The following is a 19,913-nucleotide window of genomic DNA, read 5'->3' on the forward strand; positions in this document are numbered from 1 at the left end:
GCGCGCGTGAAGCGTTCCTTCTCTTCAGAGGCATTTTGGTCATTAGATAGACTAGAACGGTAAAAATGATTAAGAGCGATCTATGGCCGAGATGGGATATTCTAGGGTCATCGGCTGCATATTTACTTCTGCATGCGTGCAATATATATGTAGACGGTATTTGGAAAACTAACTATAGGAAAGTAAGAATACAAAATATGAAAACACTGCAAAAAAAGCCAAGTCGCTATGTCCAGGCGGAGTCCACGCAGTTTCACGCTGGACACAGGCTATCGTCTCGCCGCAGCTCAGGGACTCAGTCGCCCTTGGCTACAAATTGACTTCGACTTCGACTTCAGGTGAAGTCGCAGCCTGGTGAGCAGGAGACACCGGCGACAGCTCCCCGCCAGGGGAGGTCTTGCGCGGGCGGTCCTGCGGTGAGGTTGTGTGAAGTTAGTTTTGGATATCAGTATATGATGATTTATTTATTTATTTATTTATTTATTTATTTATTTATTTATTTATTTATTTATTTATTTATTTATTTATTTATTTATTTATTTATTTATTTATTTATTTATTTATTTATTTATTTATTTATTTATTTATTTATTTATTTATTTATTTATTTATTTATTTATTTATTTATTTATTTATTTATTTATTTATTTATTTATTTATTTATTCAATAATGCCAGCCGCCTTTTCGTGGCCAAGGCAGGAGTGGGGATACAATTGCACAGTCCTTTGTCAACAGCAAACAACGAAAAAAGAAAAGAAGACCTGCAGGTAGGCAACAAAATTTCTGCCGAACAACACAAATAATAGACGAGTAACAAATACTTTACATTAAAATACAAAACAACACGTGACAAGGGCAACACTCCAGAATCGAACCAAATACCCTAACTTGACCGGCTGGTCAGGTTAGTTCACTGATTGAACAGTAACTGGCGGCAAAAATGTCATTCTGGTCGTAAAATGCAGGCACGTAGTGCAAATTGTTTACTTTTACAGGGATAACCTTGCCAGTACGCGCTAGAGAATCGAAACTTGGAGATCAACAGAAGGGCTAGAAATGAGACTAAAAACAGATCATGAAGCACTGGAAAAGAAATAGAGCTGTGACGCCAGCAGCAAAAAGTGGAAAAGCGCTTGTTAGTACCCGCAAGTTGAGGATGTTTATCTGAAATTTTAACGAAGATGCGGACATGTACAGGCGCGGACATAAGTAAACGGAGCACGCTATTCCGTTCGAAGTCCAATCACGCCTTCTCCATTGGTAAGGAAGAAGCGTTGTTTGCCTACAAGAAAGCCCACCAACCTCCGCTACCAGCATGCGTGTACCACTGCTGCAAATTTCAATTAGGCGACGCGTGAAAAATATTCGAAGGCAGTTGCGTGCTCCGTTTACTTTTGACCGCGCCTGTACATATGATGCGCAGAACGGGCAGGCGGTCGTCTAAGGGTTTCAGAGTGGATATAGAAAGGAAAAAACGTGGGTGGACGAGAGATGAAGTTTCGAAATTCGATCAGTGATGTTCTGCGCTGTTGCGCAAGTCTCATTCGTAGTGCGTCAGTATTCTTGGCAAAAAAAATGGCCAGCTGACCGTACGATGTGATGGGATAATCTGCGTTAGCAGTATTAGTTGTTCCTTTCGCTTTTACCCTACTTGCCTTCTCATCGCGAATCAGGGGCAGGTGGAGAAAGGCAGGGCCTGGTGGAGAGAGGCAGGGGCAGGTGGATAGAGGGAAGCCCCTGAAACACCACGTGCCAGCTGCCACGGTTGACTAGTGGTGGCTTCACACACACGTCGACGCCGACACAGGAAAGTTTTCGCCTTCATGTCCTTTTTAATGCCCACGCAGACTTTTTAATGCAAACTAGACTGTGCCTCATTTTTTTAGAAGCAAGTCTAGAAATGCATGGACCAAACAGAATCATTTCTACGCAAAGAACGCCTACAAGTCCTTAAGGCCTTCACTGCTGGAGAGGACTTTTCGCTACCACCTTGTAGGTACCAGCCAACGTTAATGGTACCAAATCACAAAGATATTGCTGACTGCATTCCGGAATTACCTGCACGTCGTTCAGTGCTGGTCAAATGCACAAGAAAATCGCCAAGGTGGAGTAGGTTTGTAATAAGTGAGTAATTGCTCATTGACATCGACCCAAGCGCAGCCTTACGGCTGCAGAGACAAGCTATACAGCTTCCACAGAAACTTCGTAGTCAAAGAAAAATTCGTCCTGGTCCGGGGTTCGAACCCGGGACCACCGCTTTACCGGAGCAGCCACTCTACTGACTGAGCTACCAGGGACGGCTAGCTTATGGTAGGGACCCTGCTGAAAAAAAGTTCTATGATGCAATAACTTCATAGATCATTCATCATAGAATATCATACAATCTGTATGATATATCATACAATTCGTATGATATTCTATGACATCTCTATGCTGACTGTATGATTTTGCAAAAATGTATGACATTTGAATGATAATTTTCGATGATTTGCATGATAAGTCTATAATATTTGTGCGATAAACTGTATGAGTTTATTGCATCATAGAACTTTTTTCAGCAGGGGAGAAAGCGATTTGATCCATATTGCGCAACCACACGTCCTAAAAGTTGTCCTAAAGTGCTCCCCTCGTGGGAGGATATAGTCACAAACATGCCGTCAATGGTACCAGCACATCCTTATTCATACCAGCATGCGTGTATGCCAGGAGATTCGTGCAGCATGGTATATCCTTACCTGCGCAGCATTTCCCGCAGCGGTAGTAGGGTTCCTCCTGACACCAGCGACTGCAGCCGGGGAAGAGACGGCAGTAGGTGGAGCCGCAGTGTTGAAAGCAGTGCCAAGAGTCCCCCTTGTCGTTGCTGACTCCTTTTGGGGCGGAGATGGAGACGTCGCCAACGACAGCTTGTCGGCCGGCGCAGTCTTGAACACTTCGGGCGAGAATGGCTCCTGACGACGGTGCTTCGACCTGCGCTTCGTTGAAGCTGAAGAACGTGACAACCATTGTTGTAAATATAACCTTTGAGTGACCAGGAAGTTTCCGCATTTCCGTTCCAAAGTGTCTTATGTATGTCCATGAAGTTACCGATGATTTCAAGGATGACCCTCCTACTGGCTGAAACTTTTGTTGCGTGAACGATGCGCACACCGCTACAAGTCAGCCAGTGCTACTGCCGAATACATTCCCAACGTTCCTACAGTTCCAGAGTCTGTCCGCCAAGTTCATACTGTTTATGATTATTTATTACAGGACGCAATAATAGTGAAATGAATTTCCTGTCTGCACTTGCACACAGCCTGCAGCATATTTACAAAACTTAACGCTCAGTATGTTCATTACGAACTGTATCACTAAATCTCAGATAATGTGCCCTGCACGCATATAAATTAATTTTTCCCCAATACAGAGTTACGTAAAGTTTTGGCCTCGGTGTAGACACTCTGACATGGCCTAGGTTCACGAAAGCACGACACGAAACAAAACCCACCAAATGTGGCAACCGCCAGACATCTCTGCGTCCGGCTTTTAAGCCTTTATACCGTCCTTGACGGCACTGCATATTATTTGAAGTATTAAAAAACCGGTGCACGCATTGTTTTCTTGCTTTCGGGCTAGCCAAATGACACTGCATCCGGCGGCATTCAAACCGCCAAGTTTCGCCGAGTCGCAGAACGGCCTACTCACTGAGCTACCGCAGTAGTGTTTAGACTTGGTATGAGTATGCCACTGAATTTGGATTGCATCGAACACCGCTAGACAGCGTGCTGCCTTCACTCGGCCGGATGTCATGAAATTGCTCTGTACCGATGCAGAAATTTAACGGGACTCTGTGGTCTCATAACCACATTCAAAAAAGGCGCTGCTTCGGTTTGATCATAGGCAGGCGAAAATGGTTCCCTAAATATCGCCCATAAGTCACTTTTTTTAAGATGGCTTTAATTTAATCTGTTTATTATTTTAGTGCCCAACATGCATTGCAAGGAATATTTATGAGCTCTCTCTGGCGTCACAAACGGTTTCTAAGATGTCCTGATTTTGGCACAAGAAGGTTAATAATGTGAGCTCCTACTTAACTAAGGAATGAAGCGGTAGGAAGAACAGAGTGACGTGCACACAATCTGCACTAGCTCCAAACTGCTTGTCGTTGCTGTCTGTATCTATCTATCCACTTGGCAAGAAGTGCGAATGATAAATGCGCCTGATGCCACCCTTTCCCCCTGATTTCTCGCTCATAAGCGCACCTGTGCCACGCATGCGGTCGTCATAGCCCGAACACCCGAACCACAGAACAACACATTGCACAGCCTGAAATCTAGAGCTGGAAGAAAGCTTGTCTGGCCGGAGACAAACATTAGAACGCCAAAATGAAACGCCGACCACAAAAACAGATCAACAAAAAACAAGACGTTGTAGCTTCCATGCAGGAGTCAACTGAAGATACGGTCAAGCCATTGACTGACTCAAACGTTGGCTGAGTAACCTTCAGTGCAATGCCTAGTGCCCATATGAGGTCCCATTCCTTGTTCGTTATGCTGTCGTGTGCTTTGTTCGTCCTGTGTTCCTGCGAATGTTTTTCCGTCCCTAGCTAATTCCATTGACGCGGATCTTGTTTACTTTGGAAAAGTCACCTAGGTATAGTTTTCACGCAGTAAGCATTTCGAGTGGCTTTACTCGCTGTCAAGAAAGGTTTTCAGCTGTCGCTCTAATAACTCTTGTAAACAGGCAGCGAACGTTTCAATGTCTCGAGACCGATTGTTCTAGATTTCCTGAAGAAGGTCAGAAAAATGTCCAAATGGGCGCTTTTACATCTCTTATGATAAAAGCTCTCAAGAATGTCGGTGCTTTCAGGTTGCTGGAGGTAGCAGCGCCTCATGTCAACACTCTAAACAATAAAAAGTAAACAGGAGTAGGTTGACGTCTACAACCCTACCTCTCATAAAAGGAACTGCGCTGGCGGACAACTTGCTCCCTTTTTATCTCATATGGGCGTATTCCAGTTTGAAGTGCCATGATAATCTTTAGGTGGACAACGTGTCGAAAACCCGGCGCATAGCTGTGAGGGCTTCACCTCGAAAAAAGATGGTGCGCCTGAGAAACTTTTTCCTGTCATCTTCTGCGGGGTCACTTCATTCTAGCACACAATATCCCTCCCGCAATCTGCAACTTCCCGCTTGCTTAGCCTTTTTTTTTTAAATTTTGCCTCCGTGCTCAAACTGCATGAAGAGTGAACTGTGCTCGACCTCTTGCGCTCCCGCACGAAGCCACTCTCAATAATTCAGGGGGGAACTTCGTTGACCTAAAGTGCGGTGAGGCGGAAGTCTTAAGCGCGGTGTTGCTGCTTGTGTCACTATGTGGGGTTAAGACGTTAAGCTTCGCCTGTAAGAGTGGAATGCGACAGCGTCTTGCAACGCTGCCAGGGAGTCCACAGAACGCCATCGCCCATTCGGTTCTACGCCTTGCTTGAGGGTAAATTGGTTTTTGAGAAAAGGAAATGTATCTCTCTCGCATATCTCGGTGGATACCTGAACCTCGCGGTAAGGGAAGGGACGAAGATGGGAGTGAACGAAGACACCGTATTCACTGGACGCACCTTTGTTCATTCCAAACCATCGAGCTGACATGGCGGAGTGATTAGCGTGCTCGTCTAGCACTCCGGAGACCCTGGTTCGATTTCCCAACTCGACTAATTTCCTACTCGATTTTGTTAATCTGGTTTGACTAGAAAGGTTAATTACGCTAATTGGTTAATTAACTAAACTCAGTAGCACTTACATGGAGCATCACTATACCAGCCCTTTAATTGGTTGCATGGTTACCAGCCAAAAGTACAATTGGCCCCGTTCGAAATTCGCACACTGTGACGTCACGGCCATTTCGACCAATTGAAAAGCGTGACATTTCTGTCGGCAACTTCTGCTTACAACGATGAGGTTTTAAGGAGGAAGACTTTAATGCCTCATCGTTGTAAGCAGAAGTTGTCGACAGAAATGTCACGCTTTTCAATTGGTCGAAATGGCCGTGACGTCAGAATCTGCGAATTTCAAACGGGGCCAATTGTACTTGGGCTAGTAACCATGCAACCATTTAAAGGGATCGTATAGTGAAGCTCCTACTAAGTGGAACTGAGTTTAGTTCATTGCTTAATTAATCGATTAGCCTAATTAAGCTTTCCAGTCAGACCAGATAAATAAACAAAACCGAGAAGGAGTTTGGTCGAGGTCGGGAATCGAACCAGGGTCCCCGGAGTGCGAGACGAGCACGGTAACCACTCCGCCATGCCAGCTCGATGCTTTGGAATGAACAAAGGCGCGTCTAGTGAATACGGTGTCTTCGTTCACTCCCATCTTCCACACTCAGAGGCGAAACTTAACATCGTAACCACACATCAGTGACACCTCTGCACGCTTTAGGTCAACAAAGAGCCCCCTGAATTTTAAAGGCTTCCGCCTTAAAATTAGAAAAGGCTTCCCTACCAGAGGCAGCTTTCTCGCGGACGGCGGTGGAAGATCTTCCGCTCTTCTTTCTGCTCGCCTCCGCGTCCTTCGACTTGGCCGGCCGCTTTGCTGCACCTTTGGATTCTCGCAAGGGAGTGGACCCGCTGGGCGCCGTGTGGGGCTGATCTTTCGACTCCAGCAGCGGCGGTTTCGCGCTGTCCTCGGCTCCTGACTTCGACAGATTCGCCTGGAGATGCACGCCGCGATTACAGCGAGCAACCGAAGGCTAATCGTCAGTCGGAAAGAATCATTGGCCACTAACACGCGTACTAATATTAAAGGTGCACTGAAGAGAAATCTGAACTCGTCTTTTTGCCGCGGGAACTCAAATCTGCACGTTCTGAGCATTCTTAGAAACTTAGATTTATGGTCCTGTGTGGCTGATGTTCCTAATTAAATCGAATTAACGTCCGGCTCCCGCCTTTTTTTTTAATTCTCCTTCGTACGGTGGGCGGAGTCGACCAACGCGTGGAGTGCCTTGCAGCCAGCTCCGTGGAGGCTTTGATTTCGCTTTAATTTGTGTTTTATGTTTCCGTGAATAAATAGTTTCATTCGCAGATAATACAGCCGCAAAATAAGCCCGCAGAAATAAAAATACGCGCGGACTATTTGCTACTACGGACTACTGCGTATTACTCCGCCGATGGCAGAGCGGCAAGCCGCCGCGGGACTGGCTGAAAGGCACTCCGCGCGTTGGTCGACTCCGCCCACCGTACGAGGGAGATTAAAAAAAAAGGCGGGAGCCGGACGTTAATTCGATTTAATTAGGAAAATCAGCCACACAGGGCAATAAATCGAAGTTTCTAAGAATGCTCGGAACGTGCAGATTGAGTTCCCGCGGCAAAAAGATGAGTTCAGATTCCTCTTCAGTGCACCTTTAACGTTTTTAGGTTAGAGAAAAAGGCAATACGTGTTATTAAAAATGATGACTTTAACGCCCACACAAAACAAATCTTTGATGAATTGAAGCTTCTGCCCGTCACCGCACAATTCCACATTTCACGCTATTGCCATGGCATGTGCAAAAATGACGCATACCTCAATATGTTGCCTCATTAATTTTACGAACCAATGTATACAACACGCGTAGCACTGATCGGTGGGTACTTCCTCGCACCCGAACAAATTATGGGCGACAAATTTTAAAATACCGTTTGCCAACAACTCTTAACTCGGAATATATCTCCCCATTGTGAAAGCAAGACTGCACAAGACGATTGATATTTTTTGTTTCCTTCGTGTTCTTCTGAATATTCCTATTGTTCTGTATTCACTCCTAATATAGCGATCATCACTGCTGTTTCTTCAATGTTTTTGTTTGTGGGGTGTAGGTCTAGTCAAAGCTCCAGGAGGCTTTTTGCCTGCACCCGCAGCGTTGCAATGTACGTTGTGGTGTTGAAATAAATTTGATTTCGTCTCAATTTTTTTAATTCATGCGGGAACTCAGGTCGAACTTTATTTAGAATGCCTTGGTGCTGTGCATCAGTACAGCCTCATAAGTGAGCGACGGCATCTTCACCGTAGCAAGCGGTAACTAAAATCTGCTTGTTCCTCATGTAAGCCGTGGGGTCACCACCTTACGCTGCAACAATTTTCTCATGTTCACCCCACGCTGCTGGGGCGAAAAGTAATGCAGCTCTTTTAATAACGTTCTTCCCAGGCTCATAGCCGGATTGGATTTCAAAGGCGCAGCCAAATACCGTATTGCTCAGGTTCCAGTAAGAGGGTGATATCAATGCCGCATGTTAGCAAGACTACTATTTAATGCACCATACTGCACGGACTTTCTTGTGGACACTGTGGAGTAGTGAAGTATCAGTACCAATATACACTTGAGTATTGGTTTTCTCTGCATGGTGTATAGAGGCTCCTGGTATTTAGCCACCTCTTCACTAACAGATAGCCTTTTCGGTTTCTTCAACATCGGCTCCTGGGCCTCGGCTGGCCAGTGTCCTCGCCACACTGTCTCTCTCGTCTACTTTGGGCATCACAGGAACATCGTATTAGTGCCTAAACCTTTGTGCCTCTGACCCTTTTTGCCTCACGTGGCAAAAATTTGTGCCTCCGAAGGACAGCTCTCCCAAGCACTCTTCAGTCAGGCCTCTCACCTCCCCCTGTCGACCCAAAGGACATGTCTCTGAGCCGCTTCCGCCACTACACGGCATCCATCAAACGGCCGGCTAAGTAGGCTTGGTCTTTAGCTGAGAGAGAGAGAGAGAAATGGACGGAAAGGCAGGGAGGTTAACCAGGTGATGCGCAGTAGGCTACCCTACACTTGGGGAGGGAATCTATCTCCGTACGTTCCTACTTCCACTTGCCCCGAGTCTATATTGAAGACACGGGCTTCGCGAACTTCTACCTATGCTCAGAGTTGGGAGCCGTTCAAAAGTATACTGCTGCATTGTGTCCCACAGTCACAAATACTGCCTTCAACAATGTATCGCCAAATTCAGCCTCCTACCTGGCTGGTATCGGCGGCCGTGCTCGTGAACCTGGTGGCGCTGGCGCTGTGCTCCTGGATGGAGGCCGTCCTCGTCGGCTGCTGCCGAAGATGGTCCATGGCCAGCAGCAGCGACGAATCCCACAGCGGCGTCGAGATGGGACTGGCCAGCCTGGGCGGCGTGCACTCGAAGCTCTTCACCTGGTCCGACTGGTACTTGCGCATCAGCAGCCATACCACGATCGCCAACAGCACGGCGGCGACGAAGATCAGGATGAGCACCACCAGGTCCCCGTGCAGGTCCTCTTCGGCCATGGGCGGCGCCCAGGGCGTGGCTCATGCACGGCGTCCGGCGGCTTCTACCCCTCCGCATGGGACGATGTCGGCGCGTGTTGCCCAGCGGTCACTACTTCTCGTCGCCGGCAAATCCTGCAGTCGGGAGGAGAGCAGTGTGCAGGGCTGCCGCACTAACGCGATGACCTTCTTCTTCTGGTCCACGAGCGCGTTTCATGCTCGTGGACACATCATTCTTTGTCTTCTTTCTCGCGCACTAATTACCACGCTGTGTTCGTTACGGTTGGTCTGGGTGCCTGGGCACAGAGGAATCCATTTGAATGAGGTTGCTGGTATCCTGGCGAAGGCATCTCTTCAAGGCCCAGTCGTATCTGTGCTTCCACCCAGCGCATATATTACGGCGGCCAGGTTTCGCAGGTATCTGCTCTTGAAAGAATTTGCAGCATCAGCTCTGACCTCCTCTCCCGAATTCCGGCATCTCCTTTACCCGTGGTGCAGTAAAGGATGGCGATCACGCAAGCTTGAGGTTTCCTTCACGCGTCTACGTTGTCGCGTGCCTCACTTAAACTTCTACCTTTATAGATCTGGTCTGGCGGTCTACCCATTGTGCCCGTTCTGCGGAGAACCCGAAAAGATAGATCATTTCCTGTTGACCTGCCGCCGTTTCTCCTCTTTACGGAGCCGCCTGCTAAAGCATCCGTTACGACAGCTAGGTCTAAGTCTGTCAGCTGGGGTTGCTCTGTCTCTTGGGGCTTCCTCCCTTGGGCACAGTAACTGGAATGTGCTCTCCGCCTTGCAAAACTTCCTTACAGACACTAAGCGGCTGCCGTCTTAAGCTCTGCTGTTACTCATGATGAATATTTCTCTGCAACTAAAGCTTTCCGAAACATGGAATATTTAGCCCCGTTCTCTATTTCTGTCACCGATCTCAAAGTATTTGTTTAGCTTATTTCAATTACACATCTGAATTTCTTTCATTTATTTCCTAATTACCATTATTACCATTGTTATTTTATTTGTTCTCCCATCATTATTTTCTTGTTTAACATTTTGAGCACCTGTCAGTTGCCGCCTGTGTCTTGGCCAATCCCCCGCAGTGGGTACGCGCCATTAATTAGAGGACAACAACAACAATAAGCGCTGTAGTAGCGGTGAACTCTTCATTGAGCTCAAAAACAGGAGTCCAGTCCAAGGACCGGCTGCACTGGCTTAGAAGAGGTTGGTGGGGATCATTTGGAAGGCCGAGGCCTCCACCACGCGCTGGATAAGCCAGGAGGGGGTGTCCATTGGCTCACACCCCCTCCTGGTATGCTTCGCTACGCTGCCAAAGCATCCATCTCCCGCTGGTCAATTACAGTTGATGTCCTTGGCACGCATGTAACCATGGCATGAACAGGCTACTGTAGACGCCGCTACAGCTCCAATAGAACGTCCTTCCGTGATTTTCGCCAGAACTCTGTCGACTTAAATACGGTATCCGAAGCTCATTGAAATTTTGGAAAGCAATGAATGTTATTCTGATTTATCGTGTGCTCAGTGAGTATTTAGGAGATGCAGTAGTGGGATTTATATCCTGCAGTGGACGTATGCTCACGCGGCCTCCGGCTAGTAATGATGTCTGAAGTGCTGTTTCGTTCTTGATGTGCGGGGTGGGGAAAAGAGACGATAGAGTAACTATGTCTCTTCCTCTTTCACTCTTGCTGAGCCATACGTTTGGCCTTTTTCAGTTATTAGTTTCAGTTTCCGTTAGGCGCAAAACTAAGCAAAATCTTCGAACAAGCACTTGCCTTTGGAAGGCCACGGCCACGTTTCGATCGAGGCGAATGCATACCAAAGACGAGTGCTTTTTCGAAAATTTTGCTTAGTTCTGCGCCACAAACAGGTTGTGAAACATGTTTGCGTGACCCAGGGCCGTATTCTACAAGCTCTCAATTTCCATTGTTCATTTTAACCTCTGTCATTAGTCACTCAGATAAACCCGTTGCTTTCAAGCGTCTATGGCAAGCGACCCAGCCATTGTGTGCTTGGCGACCGGACCTGACCATTGGTTTATGGTGACGTCCAGTCGCCAGCCATCGAAGGCTCCGGTGGCTTTCCACAGACCCGTGAAAGCTGTGTGACCTATGACAGAGGACCAAATGGGCAAACGGGCAAACAAAAGTTACGAAAAAGAACCCCTGAAAACGATTTTTAATGAATCGACACATTAATAACTTACGCAGTCTCTCAAACGATAGATCGATAACATCGAGGTCAGCCGGTCAATGTTCTTGCTTATAAATTCCAGAAATGACTGCTACGCTTGCTGACAGGAATTTCGTGCATTGAGACTGCACCCTGAGAATTCGTTATGTGAATTCTCTTCTCATCTATTAATGCCAACCGCATTGCTAGCTTCGCAATGGGGGGCCAGGGCTAAGGAGTCGCTGCCAGGAGCATAATTAACCCCGCCCTCCTCAAACTTCCATCACAACGCTTGGGGCACGGGTCAAAGTCTGACAGTGCGACACTCGCGATAGCTACTTTTGCGACACCATCACGCGAGGAACCATATTCATTAAGCGTCGAAGAAAAAAGTGCATGAAAGCGATGCTTTAGTCTCTGACGCACAATAGAGATCCCTTTGCAACATCAGCAGCTGCAAACTGTATTTCGCACACAAACAATCAATAGATAAGGATCGTTTTTGTTTCAGTGAAAGAATAGCATTATACAGGTGGGAAGGGCAGTTCCTCACACGCATCGCAAACGAAGCGCACAGTCCCCCAAACAAGACGCAGCGAGGATTGCGAAGCCTCTTCCAAGAGAACACCCCTGAGGAAGCCGGGGGCTGAGCCGGGAGAAGTTTGTACCCATTTTTAGCGGTAAATGCTCAGCGGTTGGCTTCGAATCAGCCACCTTCCGCATCGCAGGCGAATGCACAAGCCACTGCGCCATCGTGCCCCGCATAGCTTGAACCGAGCAAGTCTTCGTCCCTTTACACCAACTTGAAACATCACCATGAACCCGGTAGATATGTTAGCTCCAGCGTATGTCTACGGGAGGACTTGAATCCCAATATCAGCTGACAGGTCCTCAGGTGTCATGAATACTCGTTGAAATGACCACCAGTAAGTGTTCGGATACGATACGCTAGGCCGAGAAAGAAATATACCGGACACGCTCCAGTCTTTTTCTAATGCAGCTGTCGCACTGATCACAACAGCATGGTCATGCTGCAGCAAGCTGCGTAGAACGGACACACAATGCCATGAACCGGCAAGCCATGGACGCCTTGCCAGCCAGCAACACTCCGAAACTTTTTCAGCGTGTCAGACAGTGAGTGAAAAAGAGGAAAAACAACGTAGTGCCCATGAGCCTGAGGACACCATCATCATCATCATGAGTAGGGCACGCGCCCGTAAACCAGAAGAAGAAGCGCATCGCGTTCGTGCGGCAGCACCGCTCTTCACGCTCCTCCGAAACCAGGATTTCCAGGCGACTAGGGATAGAAACCGCTGGACGGCACGCGACGGCGGCATCATCCGATGCGTAGGAGCAGCAGCCGCCGGACGCCGTGCATGAGCCGCGACCTGGGCACCGCCCATGGACGACGAGGACCCGCACGGGGACCTGGTGGCGCTCATCCTGGTCTTCGTTGCTGCCGTGCTGCTGGCGGCCGCGGTGTGGCTGCTGATGCGCAAGTACTGCACAGAGCAGGTGAAGAGCTTCGAGTGCACGCCACCCAGGCTGGCCAGTCGCATCCCGTCGCCGTCGTCGGATCTGTCGCTGTTGCTGGGCACCGAGCAGGTGCGGCCGCAGCCTCAGCAGCCTACGAGGACGGCCTCCATCCAGGAGCAGACCGCCAGCGCCTCCAGGCTCACGAGCACGGCCGCCGATACCAGCCAGGTAAGGCGCGGACGCAGTTTTTTAAGCTATAGCATAAGAGCCGCATGTCCTCGCACCCGCCACTGGTGGTACACCTTCCCACGTTCAAGGAGAGGAGTGCGCTGTGTGTAGAGCAGCAAATCATCCTGTGCTGATCTAGGAAGGAGGTGGAAGAGACCTCAAGGTGGCTGCCACAAAAAAAAAACTGTCACCTGCCAATGTTTTGCACACGGAACTCCCCTTGCGACCTGCCACCTGCTAGCCGTGTCAGATGACAAAGCGGAAAGAGGGGAAATCCTCTAGACTTGACTAGTATGTTTGGTAGTGAATGGCAGCTCACAATGAGGTTCTTAAGCTATCAGATTTTCATAGCTAACAGCAATTTGGCGTCTTCCAAGTTTTTAATTATAATTATAGCATTTGGGACTCTGTGGGCTAAGATGCCGTTCAATACAGTTTCAGGGCGTCCAAGTCTGATTCTGCCGAGTGGTTAGTACTCTCGGATTCTCTACTCAGTCCCTTGTTCAGGTCGCAGTTCGTATCTGCAGGGGGATCTGTTCAAGGCAGAAGACGAAGACAAGATGAAGCCGTCGCTGGAGCCAGAAGTTCGATCCCACGTGACACAGAGCGTTTCCACAGTCATGCGAGATTCCAAGGGAAGAGCGAAGCGGCCGGCCAAAGCGAAGGACACGGAGGCAGGAAGGAAGAAAAGCAGAAGATCATCTGCCACCATCCGCGAGAAGTCTCTTCCTGGTAAGGAAGCCGGGTATCACATCAATTCTAGCTCCGTGGGGAAATGCAAGAACTGCAATCCGTAGGCGGTTTGGTTGCACTGCTTACGAGAAAAAAGAGGAAGTACTGCGGGAGCTACTTGCACGAATAATTTTCAGGGGAAGAACATGGCACACGGCACAAGAATAAAAATCTTTAGGGTTATCTTAACAGGCCTTAAAAATGGAATCTGGTAGCATTACCAATCTCCACCATTGCTACTTTGGTTGTTGAAAATGTTTGTTGACCAAGCTGAGCATTAACGCCGTGGTTAGAGATGATATTTCTGTATCCCCGCAATTGAGAGAAGGTCGACAATCTTCGCTTCTGAAACCAAAAACGTGTTCTAACCGAATTTTCCTTCATATTGCTTACTTCTCTTCCTTTTTTTCTTGCTATTTCTGCCTTCTCTTCCTTGGTGATGGGTCAGTTCTTCTGGGGTGGGCTGGTAGCCACCTGCCCAGGGGGGGGCAGGTGCTGCGATGACGTCATAAGTTCGACTAATTAAGCAACTTTCGTAACACGCACGCCATTTTTTGGAATGTGGAATGCAATGCTATCGCATGAACCCTTTAACCGGCAACTCCGAACTGTATTCGTAGTGGCAGTTGTAGATCTTGCCAGCGAACTCGCATTTGAGCTGGGCTAAATGCCAAAATAGAAGATGTGCACTAGTTTTCCCGCACTTTAAAAAATTCACAGTACGTTTACGCGTGCTATAGTCGGATACAACTTAAGTCTGCAGTGAAGCTCCACCCACTTTCAGCCTCTGCGCATAGAATTCCTCCACGACGAAAAAGTAGTCCGCCGCTTAAACGTTTCTTGTTGCCTAAACAAGCAGCTTATAGCAAACAAAAATTGAGCTCTAGACTTTTGATGTGTGGATTCTTTTATACAGTCAAATATTAAATAGCTCATTTCGTTTACTGTTGGGAATAGCCAGCGGAGTAATACAAGACGCCGCAGACCATGGCCCAGTGTTAGCAACTGCTGTTTTATGCGAAGCATATTACTAGAGCTACACTACAGCCCGTCGAGCGCGGCGGTGGAGCTACCATTGACCTTTAGCGTGACCACGTGACACCACGTGACAACATGACGTCACAGCAGAGGAGAGATGGGCTGCCGGCTCGCGCGGTCGGCCGCGGCGGTGGAGGCTACACATCAGAGGCCGGTGCAGCTGACCGCGTGACGCTACAGCAGCGATATAAAGCTGAGCTTGCCTCGCTCTCCGGGCACTTACGAGGCGGCCAGGTGTTGGGATGCCGCCTAGAAGCAGGGCTGATTTGAACGAGAAGCGAAAGCTTCAGCGTGCCACAGAGACCGATGAAGAGCGGGATGGACGTCAATCAAGGAAAGCCATGTATTACCAAGCCTAGCCATCAATATGCTTCGCATCTGACTATGCTTAACCTTAGCTAAGCCTCAGCCACATTTTTTTAGTTGTCTCTTACTATATCGTGAATGTCTTAGCGTTTTTAGCTGGGATGTGACAGCCAAGAATTTTTTCAGACAAATACTCGATTTCATCTCACAAAGTCAGACAGAAGTAGTCGAATCCGGACATGGCCAGGCCTGCAGGGACACACTGCAGTGGGTTTCGTTGCGCTTCGAACCACCCACCCGCAGCCAAGGCGGACGTCCAAGCTACTAGGCCACCCGTCACCTCTCACCCTCTCTACCACTGCCTTTTACCCTCAGTTGCCATAAATTGCATCGGGGAATAGCCGTCCCTCACCATTGCCACCCTAAAAGTGCAAAGGACGATTTTCCTCCCTTTACTTTGTCGCCTTCCAACCGAGGCATATGGCGGGCGACAAGTGACAGGTGCAGCTGCGGACGCCGACAACGGCCACGGCGCAAAAAAGCAGAACAAGCTAAAAACAGCTAACGCTCTAAAAAGCTCAGGTGGTCGAAGCGCATAGAGAGCCGTTCACTACGGTGAGCAGACCGCGTAGCCCCACATAGATGCGTACACAGTTTTGAACACCTAACCTCCACGCCGCCGTGACGCGGACCCACGTCAGAGCATGGACACCTGCAGTCTGGAATTCGTGACAAACATGGAAGAAAATTCAGTTCAAAAACTTTTTTTTCTTTATGGGGCATACTGCTTGAATTTAATTGTGCAGTGTATTATTCCCGCATTCAACTTTATGGTTCATATATGTGCCCCATGCCGGGTGCAAAAGCGAGAACTAAATTACGTTTTTTCCAAATAGCGTGCTGCGCGAAATTTGCGAATGTACTGGCACTACTGGAACGTTGGACGTACATCCAGCGTCAGCAGTGACAGAGTTGCAACCGAGACTGCATCTATCGCATAATAAAAGGCTTTCAGTCAGGGCACGGCCAGCCTAGAACCCCCCCCCCCTCCCCTGTAGATTTATTTGTAGGTGAACGTCATTTTCGTACATCGAAGGCAAAACTTTCTTGAACACCATGAAGAGTTTTCTCCTTCGAATAAAGGTTGTTCTTTTCTTCAGCTGCAACGAAGCGCAGGTCGAAGCACCGTCGTCCAGAGCCATTTCCGCCAGAAGTGTTGAAGACTGCTCCGGCCGACAGGCTCTCTGTGGCGACGCCTTCATCTCCACCCCACAAGGGTTCTCCAACGACGGCAAGAGCGGCTGTGGGCAGCGTCTCCACCACTGCGGCTTCATCTCCTGCCGCTCCCACCTCTCCTACAGGCGTGGATATCAGGAGGAACCCTACTACCGCCGCGGGGAATGTCACGCAGGTAACGATGGTATGCTCCGGCAATTTCCTGGCATGCCAGCACGCTGGCTCGATTAAAGACGCAGTTTTGCCCCTGACGGCGCGCTGATACTTTTATCATTTCTTACATGGTAGCCCTATCAGACAATTCGGATAGTCCGTGTTTGGTCCGTGCCTCAGTTGAAAAAAACATCGCTGGCGTGACAATTGCAAGCTATAATCAATGTCTTGGCAATGTTGTTCAATTTTTGTAACACTGCCCTTCACAACAAGGGAGGATTTAAGTGAAACGTTATGAGGTAGCGGTTGCGCGGACTTGGTCTCGCTCGAAAATAATAGTGGAAAATATGTATTGTTGTGATGGAACATTTCTCGCTCTGGAAGGGTCGTCGTATTCCACCACCTCTGGTGGTATAAGTCTCCCTAGCCTCCAGAAGTCCTTGTGGCGAAAGCAACATGCCGCTTGATTATGACGTCATATTTTTGACGCTTATTCCCCAGCGACCACATCCCGCTAGAGATGAAATGAAGAAACAGTGCTATGCATAAGCTTCAAGGGCAGATTGCGAAAACTTCAGGTAGTCAAACTGGCTGAGGGTGAAGGTTTTCAGCCAAGTTTATTATATCCGAACAATGCGCGTCGCCACAGAGTCCATGAACGAAGAAGTCCGAATACCAGCGCCCAGCCTCTGTCCTGTACCTTCTGTGTCCATGTCGCCTGTAGCACTACCCTCTATTCGAATACGATCCTCCGTTATATGTGCGCGTACGTTCGGATGCAAAATCACTTTGGCACATGGCCCAAGCGTATGCGCAATAAGGGTGCACATGAATGGACTCTTTATCTACGCTTTTTATGCACTGCTCCAAATTTTGCTTGAAGGCTAAGAGACAGACAAAATAATCTTCACCGCACCACAGTACTCAGAATCGAGGGTATCCTACTCCAGAGTCCCCTTGTCCAGATGGTGCGTTATCTGCTATGAGGCAAGCCAGGCCGTCCACGTTGGGATGGACCCTCTGCTGATCTGAAGCACGCCGTTTCTCTTGCCCAAGAGCCATTAAGTTTCCCAGTATCCGTATCAATTTGAAGTCTAAGATAGCCAAAGTTATACTTTATTGTGTTACCCTCAATGCCCGAGGGCATGACAGAGAGGAGAGGAAAATTCAACTGAATGCTCCGGAATAAGCTGAAATATGGCAGACCCAGGAAAGTGAGCATTTGAAGCGCGATTATAGAGGTCGTTATAGGCATATATTCTACTTTTCTGTAGCGCCTCGACACACAAAAATTAACTTAGGTTTTCACCCTGATAACAGTGTTCCATTTTTTTTTTCTTTGATTCCTAGGGCCACTGCACTCAATAGTTAGAACGCCTCTCCTATCATCCCACCGTACTCCTCCCCATCCTCCGGTTGAAACAGGAGGCTGAAAACAAGTTACACCCACCGCGGTAACTCGGGGGTTAGTGCGCTCGGCTACTGACTTGGAGAGCCTGAGTTCGAACCCGATCCCGGCGGCTGCATTCCGGTGGACTTGAAACGCAAAAGGCGCCCGGGTGCTTTGCGACGTCAAATCATTATAAAGGTCTCAAAAACTGGTCGAAATTGCTCCGGAGCCCTCCACTACGGCAGATCTTCTTTCACTCTCACCTTTTTCTCTTTCCTTACGGTGTGGTTGAGGTGTCCATCAAGAAGTGAGACAGTTAGTGCGCAAATTTTCAATTTAAAAATTAGTTAATGTTACCACCTTTATGATAATACATGCGAGCCTTTTTTAATGACGTTATTTATTACCTTAGGGGATTAGGGGAGTTCGTAAGGTAGAAAGAAAAAACAAGGGTGTGCGCTAATACATGCATGGTTCGGTCTTGCAATATCGTTGCGGTTGTCTAGCTAAGCCTGCAAGTTAACGGAATATCTTGAAAGTGTAAGTTATCCAATGTTGTTTGACTTTTGAGGCTCCAAGTAGACTTGAAGGCGTCACGGGGTGTGTTTTGCGTCGCAAAAACTCAGGCTTTTGGCCCTACCACAGAAATGAAAAGAGTACTCCTGGCTGGCATACCTGCCCCTTTATTGTGTCAACTTCAGTGACATGTGACTAGAAAGGTCGCCTGAACAAACCTTCATCTCGCTGAGCCATTCTGACTGTTTGGTGACACCTAGCGAACCACTGTGTCACCACCAACGCATCCCAAGCCCAGGATGGTTCGAAATGAGCCGAGTGAATTTTTCGTTGTTTTTTTTGTTCTTGTTACTAGCATCGACGCACTGCTACTGCAACTCTGTCAGCGCCGGGTAACATCCCTGATACAGAACAGTGTCATCAGCATTATGCCTCACCCAGAAGACTTCAAATATTTGTTTTTGTGCGAGCTGTAACAACTTATATATTCCAGCGAATTCGCTAACCTCCTGACACTATCTGTCTTATATCACATATGATTATTCTCCTCCTTTCATTGCATGCACTCTTAAACTGTGTTAAGCATGAGTGTTGCGAATTACATCCCATTCCCATGTTCATTTATTGTCTACAATTTCAGGTAACATATCCGAAACCCATGATTGCTACCTGAAGCTGCGCTCTCGATCTCTCGATGTTATACCTATCTTTTTTTCAGCGTTTGCTGCACTTTCCTAGCGTAATGTCTAGCCCTTGTGTTCTTAAATTATAGGTTTCGTCTTATAAGCTCGCCACCCTGTCGCGATAAAATTTAAGATGTAGTTTCTGTGTGCCACTATATTACGTCCAGGCTGACACTTTTGCCACCTGTAATATTGCTCATATCCGTAACTATCCTTATACCACTCCACCGCAGGGCCACCCACGTAAGACATCTCCTCTCGAAGAACTGTCGCCGTTGTCAGCCACCGCTAGCGCGCAGCAAGTTGCAGTCTCACCTGAAGCCGAAGGCGAAGACAATCTCTAGCCAATGCCGGCAGATTCGCTCATCAGCGACTGGACGCAAGCCTGTGCCCTGCTCTTCATATACCCCGCCTGGACACCGACATGCGATCTTTTTCTTTTGGCGTTGTGGTGTCATATTTTATTTATTTTTTTGCTTTCTATGCTATTTGGTGTTAGTTATCGAGCATAAGTATAACAGCTTGCAGCATGCTCTCGATCACCCTTGATATTTTATCATACCAATCCTTTTATCAACAAGGACTTCACTATAGAAAGCGGTAGCCACTGACATTGTTCCCTATCGTCTTAAGTGTCTGTAAATCACAAAATACGGACATTTCCATGCTCAAGACTCTTCATGGCCCAGGGTTTGCTCCTGCCTCGCGTAGATGCAGCAGCGGCAGACCTGAAGTTCGAAAT

At 48.0% G+C, this 19,913-nt stretch overlaps 2 protein-coding genes across 2 annotated transcripts; one reads left to right on the forward strand and one right to left on the reverse strand.

Annotated features, from left to right (window-relative positions):
• Positions 1-309: 309 nt before the first annotated feature.
• LOC149348255 (uncharacterized) lies at positions 310-9,250 on the reverse strand. The gene is made up of 4 exons (XM_089541712.1): positions 8,957-9,250; positions 6,475-6,682; positions 2,737-2,984; positions 310-411 (listed from the first exon to the last, which is right to left on the reverse strand). The coding sequence occupies exons 1-4, from the start codon at positions 9,248-9,250 to the stop codon at positions 310-312; spliced, it is 852 nt and encodes a 283-aa protein (XP_089397838.1).
• A 3,564-nt stretch (positions 9,251-12,814) lies between these two features.
• LOC149348256 (uncharacterized) lies at positions 12,815-19,557 on the forward strand. The gene is made up of 4 exons (XM_089585778.1): positions 12,815-13,117; positions 13,645-13,849; positions 16,354-16,604; positions 19,405-19,557. The coding sequence occupies exons 1-4, from the start codon at positions 12,815-12,817 to the stop codon at positions 19,513-19,515; spliced, it is 870 nt and encodes a 289-aa protein (XP_089441904.1). The 3' UTR covers positions 19,516-19,557.
• Positions 19,558-19,913: the final 356 nt, after the last annotated feature.

The sequence above is a fragment of the Amblyomma mixtum genome, chromosome 4, assembly GCF_055824585.1.
Source record: "Amblyomma mixtum isolate Tamu chromosome 4, ASM5582458v1, whole genome shotgun sequence".
NCBI lineage: Eukaryota > Metazoa > Arthropoda > Arachnida > Ixodida > Ixodidae > Amblyomma > Amblyomma mixtum.

Coding starts and splice junctions, on each gene's coding strand:
- LOC149348255 (XM_089541712.1), bottom strand. CDS start 9,250: ATGGCCGAAGAGGACCTGCACGGGGACCTGGTGGTGCTCATCCTGATC. Junction 2,985..6,474: donor CCGCGAGAAAGCTGCCTCTG/GTAGGGAAGCCT, acceptor CACGTTCTTCAG/CTTCAACGAAGCGCAGGTCG. Junction 412..2,736: donor CTGCGGGAAATGCTGCGCAG/GTAAGGATATAC, acceptor ACCTCACCGCAG/GACCGCCCGCGCAAGACCTC.
- LOC149348256 (XM_089585778.1), top strand. CDS start 12,815: ATGGACGACGAGGACCCGCACGGGGACCTGGTGGCGCTCATCCTGGTC. Junction 13,118..13,644: donor CGGCCGCCGATACCAGCCAG/GTAAGGCGCGGA, acceptor TCGTATCTGCAG/GGGGATCTGTTCAAGGCAGA. Junction 13,850..16,353: donor CCGCGAGAAGTCTCTTCCTG/GTAAGGAAGCCG, acceptor TCTTTTCTTCAG/CTGCAACGAAGCGCAGGTCG.